Below are 10,242 nucleotides of genomic sequence, written 5' to 3' on the forward strand. Positions count from 1 at the left end.
GAATCCCACTTTTCGTGTTTACTCCCGGTGTCCATAGCGATATTATCATAGGCTCATCGGAATGACTGTCATAGATCAGATCGATTTCTAGATGTACCAAATCGATATACTTGTAGCATGACGCCAATGGTAATTTAAGCCTGAAATCGTGGGTACGAGCCTCGTTTTGATAGTTACATGTGGCACCGACTTCAAAATCAGCTTCAAGATCCAGTAAACAGCCATTCCAGCACACATAACCTCGAGGACAGGCGCAAGTAACAGTTCTGTATTTTTGGATTGAATCGAAATCCTGTGGTAAGTCTTTATTCAATACTGAAAGCACACTTCATTTGAATGTTTGATTAGAAAATGACAAACAAAAGTCTCGGGGTATTAAGTTTCAGGATGGTGGGGTTGGGGGTGGGGTTAGGGTTGGTGCGGCTGGAGCTGGGAGGGTTGTGGTAGAATACAGATTTTCGACAGCGAATCTATTTTTATAATTTGTTTCCACACAATTGCCATGACAATGTGTTTGGTATTTGTAAGTGAATTTAGTAAAACGCAACTTTAAATAGTGCTTCACGTATACCCCGCCGTGTGAGCTCAGTGTGAGAGGAGAGCTGGATATGTGCAACTGTGTGAAGCCATGGAGCATGGGTGCCGTGCTGGCAAGCCAAGGGTCATAGTCGGAGTGAATCGGGTATTCTAACCCGTGATTTCTAACCTGGGATTTTATCGAACAAAATGAAGTTGTCCCCGAAAATTCTTGATAAAAATAATTATACTTCAGACTGTTGAGAAAAATGAAATTGCCTGCCACAAAATTTTCATTGTTGCAAGGTGCTTCTCTAAAGACAAAATTCGGGATCATAAATAAAAAAAATCTGATCTCTAGCTGAAAAAATATCTCGATACAATTCCTGAAATTAATAATTGTTCTGGACTCCATTTTTAGATATATATTTTACAACAAGAAAACTTTATTTCTGGGACTAAATGACAATAGAAGGTAGGACAACATGTGTCCAAAAAGCTGCGTTAAGAGGGCAAATCTTCGACTCAAACCGATCTTTCACAAAGATGTGAATAAGACACGACAAGTTCTGTAAATCTGCCCATTTCACTATGTTTAGTCCCATTTGTGTATTTGATTTTGTCAGAGGTAAAAACTGTAAGAAAGAAAAAAAGGTTTGTTGTTAGCCAGTGACTGTTGTTATTCTTCGCATACTAATAATTAAAAATTTCCACAAAAGGACCTTATGCTACCGGATCTTTTCCAGATTAACCAATCATATAGACATAGAAATATACCTACCATTTGATATTCTGGGGCTGCCTGAGATTCAATAGTCAAAAAATATATTGTCCCCGAAATTTCTTTTAAAAAATATGAAATATGAAGTTTTGATATTTTTTGACCGTGAAGATTCCGGGGTAGAAAAGTCTTCAGCAACCCATGCTTGCCGTTAAAGGTGACTATGCTTGTCGTAAAAGGCGACTAACGGGATCGGGTGGTCAGGCTTGCTGACTTGGTTGATGCATGTCATCGATCCCAATTACGCGGATCGATGCTCATGATATAAGTCACTGGATTGTCTGGTCCAGACTCGATTATTTACAGACCGCCGTCATATAGCTGGAATATTGCTGAGTGCGGCGTTAAACAACAAACCAAACCAAAATTTGATATTTTTTCTATATTTGTCTGTGCACATGTAACTGTGAAACACACGCACACACACACACACACGCACGCACGCACGCACGCACGCACGCACGCACGCACGCACACACACACACACACACACACACACACACCTCAAAGCCAGAATAGGATTATTTTTTTTAGATAATCACCCCCTGTTTGTTTCAGACAATGAGAGGTCTCGTGTCACTGACGTTAACACTGACGTTGGCGTGTCTATTGTCTATGCCAGACGGAACCCAGTCACTCCGAGCCGTTAAACAACTGCGCCATGCTGACCGAGCCAAGCTAGACGCGACACAGGAAGCGCCTCACCACCGAGCCAGGCGAGACGGGCCGTCGATAATTCCTGATGGCCGAGCTAAGCGTGAAACGTCATCTTTCCCGACTACCACAGGAGCCCCAGACAGTTCTGGGGTAGCCTGGGATCTTCAACGGGTCGTGCGAGAATTCTTGGTAGACGCCATCAAACATGCCGACGCAGCCAATGACGACGCTAAAAGTTGGACTGAAGCCGTTCTAGAATTCCTGTTGAAGAAACTTCATGAATCTGGGAGCCTGGAAGGGATTGCCGAGGATGACATAAGGAGGGATCTTAAAAATCGGTTTGGAGGAGACGACATGGAATCACATCTTAAAAAGATTGCTGAGCAGATGGGAAAATGCGAAGTCATGTCTCATCAGCATCACCTCGAAGCTCAGAATAAGCATCACCGTCAACACGACACTGTCGCGCACCACGGAGGAAGCCATCATGCACAGACAGTGGGACATAGTTGGACAACTACACATGGTGGACTAAGGCACCACATGGACGGTGAAGCTGAGGTGCATCAACCTCAACGTAGCCACCGTCACCACGAACATCAAGCCATCCGCCAAACACAGGAACACCATCTAGGGCACCGTCCCGAACACACTAAGGACTTCGAACACATCACATCTACTCCTGCTCCTCCACATCCCCAGCAAGTGCAGCAACCCGGACACATCGTATCTACTCCAGCACCTGCACATCGCCACCATGGCAACCAGAAGCAGCATCTCCTCACCGAGGGCACGGCCCAGCAAGAGAGCAGCGAATCGTTTATCAATGACGATGGTTTTGAATGGACTCCAGAATCTGTTAAGTCTCACGTCGACACCCTTCTTCATAAGATGGATCCTCAGCAGATCGAAGCGTTTATTGTTTTCTTGGACAACATCGACGCGGAAGTAGCTATCAAAAATGGCGGAATTGCCATCATTCCTTCTGAAGCGATCAAAGCCCATATCAATATGGTCTTTGACAAATTAGAAGTGGCCAATGAAACACACGTTGAAAGGGTATTGCATGTCATACTTCATTATCTTCACGGCTTTGAATATACAGAGTTTGGCAAGATACAAGGCAATTCCGAAAGCAGTATTCCTGAAGACGCTACTCTTGAATTCGCCCGAGGATATGCTCTTGACATGATCGACAAACTCCTTGCTCGGCAAGGCGAGGAGGGAATGCAGACAGCACTGGCGGAGATGGCCCATTTGCTGAAGAGGTTTGAGCACCATTTCTCAATAGACCCTCTCCATACCAAGCACGAGCGTCATCGTCATCATGGTGATGGTACATTGGCAACCGTTGAATCTGTCACAGCTCTTGTAAACAAAATATTTGGAGAACTCGAAAACCACAAAGACAAATCTGAAACAGATCATGAGTTGAAAATCCTTGCCAAGATCCTTGAATCATTTACTGGTCACCATGGCCACCAGAGAGAGCACCCTGTACCTGAACTTGACGATGCAGATGAAGATGACGATGTCACTCTGGAGTCCGTCAGAGAACCTGCCCTGGAACTGGTTCAGACTCTTGGGTCACACAAACAGACCACAGCTCTTGCTGACCTTGCTAACATGCTGGTATTGTTTGAGTCAAGAGAGAGCGACACCGAACCAAATGTCCATTTCGAAGGCAAATTCAAGGGGTCCCCGCATAATGCGAATGCAGAACCCGATGCAGTGAAGAGGCTTGCAGATGAAATCATTGACAGGTATGTGGCAGAGAACGATGAAGCCAAACTCACAACTGTTCTCAGAGGAATCGTGGCCTACCTTCTCGAACTTGAGACTAGAGGTCACCGGGAGCACCACGTGGCCAACCAGCACCCACAGAATGATGAGGACGTGGATGGCAGCGAGGATGAAGCCGGGAACGGAGCTGCATCAGAATTCCCCGTGGAAGACACTGGTGACGAGGCCAATATCAACCCCTCTATGCCTTTCCTCCCGACCATCGGCAACAGACACCATGGCACGGCAGCCCTGAACCACATGGGATTCGCTGCTGAACCAGAGGAGACTGGCATCGGATCTGGAATTCCTGGGCGCGGCATTGTGGGCAGCCACAAAACCCCCCGAGCCCCAGCGCACACTATTGGTTTCCGTGGACTTAAAAAGAGAAGATAAAAAGGTGGTAAGCCTCACGTCGTATTTGCTCAGACCTCTTAGGGACCGGCGATTTGATAACAGGGGGGTTGGGATGTTATCGAAAAACATGATTCTCCCTAAAAAATCGTGAAAAAATTAAATTTCCTTGCCACAAAAAGTGTGTTTTTCTCATTACATCACAAGTATTCCATTCAAGAGTAATTAACTTTACCAAACCAATAAATATATAAATACTGTCCGCGTTCTAGTAACAAAAAGCATGTATGTTACTTTATATAAGGTAACGGCTCAAAGGACAAATGATTGCCACCCAAATTTAAAGTTTACTATGTAGATGGAACAGTTGAGGCGCTTCTGTACGTGACGTCAACATTTAGTTCGTGTTCTCTGCTGCGTCATGGTTTCGTGTGGCTGTTGGCATCTCTGTTTGCTGTTAACATTACCATCAACGTTTATTTCTGTGCTGTGTTACAAATACAGGGGGGCATCTCGTTATATTGTTTAAGTTGTTACAACTGAATCGCCAAGTTTGATTCCAATCTCATTAAAATCAGATCTTAGTTCTCGCTGCCGGTAAACAAAATCTGTGTACATCCCATAACAGGTCACGTCAGAACGACCTTACGCGAACTTTGACCGACCGATCAAATGACAAAAGCAAAAGGCTGACATTAACCAATCAGCAACTTCTTCATCTTTCTTGAGCTTTACGGTACTAGTTTCAACCCAGGCGACTTTCATCCCGGGCTATGGAAAGCGAACGCTTTAACCACTAGGCTACCCGACCTGCCCCCATTGATTCAGAGCAGTATAGCTGATTGCTGTATCTCGAAAACGAAGATAACTGGACAGTTCGCGATGAGAAATACAAAAGGCTAAACGATTATAGTTGTTTATGATGTTTACACAGCTTCTCGTCTCTGGGCGCCATGGCACCTGCTCCCGAAATGAAGCACCACTAAAGGAATATCTGTGTTGTGTTGTTTTCGTTTGTTAGATCAAAATTTCCGAATCCAGATGGAACAGAAGTTAAGCCGAATAGTTTTAGAAAGCTGACGTCTGATTGGCTCAAGAACTTATGCATCCTTCGTTATTACTGGGCGGTCAAAGTTCACACGGGGTTGACCTGGTGCGGCCTCCTGGGGTCGTCCAATGCCCCCGCAGAGAGAGAAGTACTGATTGGAATGAGATCGGTCGACACCGTGGTGTTATATCGACACTGGTTTTACACCAACACTGTGATGTTATAATTACACTGTGGTGTTATATCGACGCTGGTGTTACATCGACACAGTGGTGTTATATCGACACTGGTGTTACATCGACACTGTGGTGTTATATCGACACTGGTGTTACATCGACACTGTGGTGTTATATCGACACTGGTGTTACATCGACACTGTGGTGTTATATCGACACTGGTGTTACATCGACACTGTGGTGTTATATCGACACTGGTGTTACATCGACACTGTGGTGTTATATCGACACTGGTGTTACATCGACACTGTGGTTTTATATCGACACTGGTGTTACATCGGCACGGTGGTGTTATATCGACACTGGTGTTACATCGACACTGTGGTGTTATATCGACACTGGTGTTACATCGTCACGGTGGTGTTATATCGACACTGGTGTTACATCGACACTGTGGTGTTATATCGACACTGGTGTTACATCAACACTGTGGTGTTATATCGACACTGGTGTTACATCGACACTGTGGTGTTATATCGACACTGGTGTTACATCGACACTGTGATGTGACTTCGACACTGGTGTTACATCGGCACTGGTGTTATATCGACACTGGTGGTATATCGACACTGTGATGTTACATCGACACTGGTGGTATATCGACACTGGTGGTATATCAACACTGTTGTGTTATATCGACTCTGTGATGTTACATCAATCGACACTGTGATGTTACATCGACACTGGTGTTATATCGACACTGGTGGTATATCAACACTGTTGTGTTATATCAACACTGTGATGTTACATCAATCGACACTGGTGTTACATCGACACTGTGATGTGACTTCGACACTGGTGTTACATCGGCACTGGTGGTATATCGACACTGGTGGTATATCAACACTGTTGTGTTATATCGACACTGGTGGTATATCGACACTGGTGGTATATCAACACTGTTGTGTTATATCGACACTGTGATGTTACATCAATCGACACTGTGATGTTACATCGACACTGGTGGTATATCGACACTGGTGGTATATCAACACTGTTGTGTTATATCGACACTGGTGGTATATCGACACTGGTGGTATATCAACACTGTTGTGTTATATCGACACTGTGATGTTACATCAATCGACACTGTGATGTTACATCGACACTGGTGGTATATCGACACTGGTGGTATATCAACACTGTTGTGTTATATCGACACTGTGATGTTACATCAATCGACACTGTGATGTTACATCGACACTGGTGGTATATCGACCCTGGTGGTATATCAACACTGTTGTGTTATATCAACACTGTGATGTTACATCAATCGACACTGTGATGTTACATCGACACTGGTGGTATATCGACACTGGTGGTATATCAACACTGTTGTGTTATATCGACACTGGTGGTATATCGACACTGGTGTTATATCAACACTGTTGTGTTATATCGACACTGTGATGTTACATCAATCGACACTGTGATGTTATGATTACACTGTGGTGTTATATTGACACTGGTGTTACATCGACACTGGTGTTATATCGACACTGGTGTTATATCGACACTGGTGTGTTGTATCGACTCTGTGATGTTACATCAATCGACACTGTGATGTTACATCGACACTGGTGGCATATCGACATCGGTGTGTTATATTTGTCTCGAATTACTGATTACTCGATATGTTTTCAGAGGTCTTCGAATTGCACTTTGTTGACCTTCTATTGTCTATTTCAGATCAACCTTGGTCGGCGACATTGGATCCTGCCACAGTTTCTATCAAATAATCTTACGTTGTACCTGATTCTGAAAAGTTAAATCATGCTGTCGCCGTTTAGTCACCTCTGTTTTATCATCTTTCTTCAACGAAATATAGCGTCCTTGATTCAACACTTTATTGTTTATGAATATTGATGTAAAAGTACTTGAATAAAATCCAGTGTGCATGTCTAAATGTGTTGTTTCATGTAATTGTCTATACTAAAGGTAGGTTCAGGCAAAACACAGACCATTTCATTTTTGTTCCCAGATGAAGTGAAATATATTATAGGCCTATTGTTTTTAAATCAGGGATACAGAATATAGCGAGTGATGGCAAACGCAGCAGAGTGAATGGGTTTGGTTTAATGCCGTTTTGAACATCCGGGCGAACATCCGGGCGAACTCGTCATAGGTTTCTGCTGCGCCCAAGGGACGCAACTCTGCACAGCGAATTGCGGCACCCTAGACGACTGGGCCACCCGCACTCCGACTACAGTAGGTCTTCAAGTTGAAGGGGCTGAAACAAAAGTATCTATTTACTGGGAATCCTACAGTGGATGGTGTATGCATATACAAAATAAACCATGTATTAATAAATTGATAAATATGTATTGTTTACAGCCATCAGTTATATGTGACAGGGATGGATTCAATTCGCAGCGTTCATCAGATACAGTCACGTGATTGCATTCACGGTGATTTCTCCGTGACCCACGCCGCAATTCGCTGTGCAGAATTATCTCCCTTACGTGCACCAGAAACCTATTATAGTGGGTTCGAATCCCGATTCGGTCTGATTCAGTGTATGTGTCTATCAGCACCATGGATGTTCTCAGATCTTTGTTTAGCGTTAGCGTGAACTAAGATATGATTTTAATGAGATTGTCAATATTCCAGTATTATCACTGCGAGGGACACCGGAAATGGATTTGCACATTATTAAGAACCGAAACCGGTTCTTGGGAATAGTTGGGATACATAATACACGTCGTTTTACGGGATTGTGTCTCATGTCCATTTTCCGTTTTACACAACTATTGACATAAGTGAAAATGAATATTCTAGAAGTCACCAGTCACATCTTTCCGGGAGGAAGGTTCGTCCCCCCATCGATGTCCGCCTTGACTCGAAACGACATTATCCAATCACAATACGCTTCAGGCCTTCCATTGGAATACTTTGATCAATATATATAATCCCGATTAAACTAAATATGACAATATGCGTACATTTAAAAACTTTGGAATATTAGATATTGTCAATTTAAGACCGCCACATATACGAACCAGAGGCGGATACAGCTTTTTTGAAAATGGGGGGTGCACAACTAAGATCTATACAGAAATAAAGATTTTTTTCGAAATAAAAAGGTGGGTTGCGCATATATGTTGTACTGAAATCTTAATTGTACGTGTAGTGAAAGAAGCGAAGGGATGAATTTTCTCATTTACATATGTTTAACGGTGATCTGATCAAAACTACACAAGAGATATGTCAGTTAGTTTAGGCATATGTACAACATGTCTTTGAAAGTCATTTAGAAGTGATTCACATAAGGAAGAGAATATATGGATGTTAACTTCTTTATTATGAGGAACACTTTAACACTTAAGTTATTAGCAATAGACAATGGAAGCCAACACTTATTGGTAATAGACATTGGGCAACTGGTGGTGGTGGTGGGGTGGGGTGTGTGGGTAATTAGAATTAGGTGTTAGAATGGACTTATTGCTTTGACCTATGTCGGGGCTAATTGCCTAGCTGGCTTCAACTTGCCCCTTGCAATGTCCATTCTTACATCTGTCAGTGCTAATTACCAACCACTTGTAACCATGGTAACCGTGATGCGAAACTGATGCTTCAGTAGGAGATTATCGGGTGGTTCTATGTGGATCCATTGTAAAAGCCATTATCCGATCATCGGTATGTAAAGTCTAAAACTAAGCGTAACTATAAATCAGTGTGATTATGTGGGTCTCAAAGATACCCTCCAACCCTACTCCCAACACACGCGTCTAAGTTTTATGCCACGTGTTCCTTTATAATATTGGTGAAAGATGACTTAAAAGAATATTTGTAACAGATTTATTATATTATATTATATTATATTATATTATATTATATTATATTATATTATATTATATTATATTATATTATATTATATTATATTATATTATATTATATTTTTAAAGTTATCGTATTAACTATACCGTGTCTACAGCTCGAGGAAATATTAATACCTGAAGGGATGTTTACACTTTACAGCCGACATTGTAATTGAAACATGCCTAAAATGTTCAGAATAATTTCGAAAACATCTGCCACGAACGTACATATTATGTAACATATACAGTAAACTACGGTTATAACGAACTCAAAGGGACACTAATTTTAGTTCGTTATAACCGTAGTTCGTTATAAGCATATATACAGCATATATAACACAAATGGCCGGTACTGAAAAAAAGTTCGTTATATCGGTGAGTTCGTTATAAGCGTGTTCGTTATAAACGTAGTTTACTGTAATACATTCACCAGACCTGGATTTATAACATGTGTATAACCCAGCCTTAGATGGAATAATAACTCCAGACGACGAGAAATGCCAAATGCGAACCACTGATTGCTAACACCCTCAGAGGCAGGGGTGAATGTTTGAATAGTCTTTGTCAGGTAATCTGAGTGATTCTGCCACTCGTTGTACCTTTAATGACTTTATAAGTTATTATTTATAACTGGGCATGAAGTGAATGACGACAATTACACAAGTGTAGGGTTATACCAGGAAACAAGGATGACAAGAAGTGTATATTAATTGTTGTATAAAATGCACAGAGAGAGAGAGAGAGAGAGAGAGAGAGAGAGAGTGTGTGTGTGTGTGTGTGTGTGTTTGTGTGTGTGTGTGTGTGTGTGTGTGTCAAGCAGTAGCATTTTGAAGCAGACCAAGCTGATTTTGTTGGGCGATTTGAAAACCGTGGATGAGTCTTGGGTTCACCACTATCCCCACACAACAGTCAAGGCAGTGAAAATACCCTACGTCTCCCCCTCCTCCTCCGGAGAAGGCAAAGTCTGATTGTTTGGTTTACTGTGATTCTGCTGGTCGCCTAACTCCCGAAAGGTCTAGCCATTACTCGATTTCCGCAGAATGTTCGCAC

At 42.5% G+C, this 10,242-nt stretch overlaps 1 protein-coding gene across 2 annotated transcripts; it reads left to right on the forward strand.

Annotated features, from left to right (window-relative positions):
- The first annotated feature begins 200 nt into the window (after window positions 1-200).
- On the forward strand, window positions 201-7,276 carry LOC124115169. 2 transcript variants are annotated; one of them, XM_046476057.2, is made up of 3 exons: window positions 201-297; window positions 1,856-4,139; window positions 7,064-7,276. In XM_046476057.2, exon 2 carries the CDS (start codon window positions 1,859-1,861, stop codon window positions 4,130-4,132), a length of 2,274 nt encoding a protein of 757 aa, XP_046332013.2. In that variant the 5' UTR covers window positions 201-297; window positions 1,856-1,858; the 3' UTR covers window positions 4,133-4,139; window positions 7,064-7,276. The 2 variants fall into 2 exon arrangements, with proteins under 2 accessions (XP_046332013.2, XP_046332012.2); XM_046476056.2 differs by having other exon boundaries at window positions 1,856-4,136.
- The last annotated feature ends 2,966 nt before the right edge of the window (window positions 7,277-10,242 follow it).

This window comes from Haliotis rufescens, unplaced genomic scaffold, assembly GCF_023055435.1.
Source record: "Haliotis rufescens isolate VD_foot unplaced genomic scaffold, xgHalRufe1.0.p SCAF_13, whole genome shotgun sequence".
NCBI classification, from domain to species: Eukaryota; Metazoa; Mollusca; class Gastropoda; order Lepetellida; family Haliotidae; genus Haliotis; species Haliotis rufescens.

Bases quoted from the DNA above. Each gene is read 5' to 3' on its own strand.
- LOC124115169 (XM_046476057.2), top strand. From the start codon at position 1,859: ATGAGAGGTCTCGTGTCACTGACGTTAACACTGACGTTGGCGTGTCTA.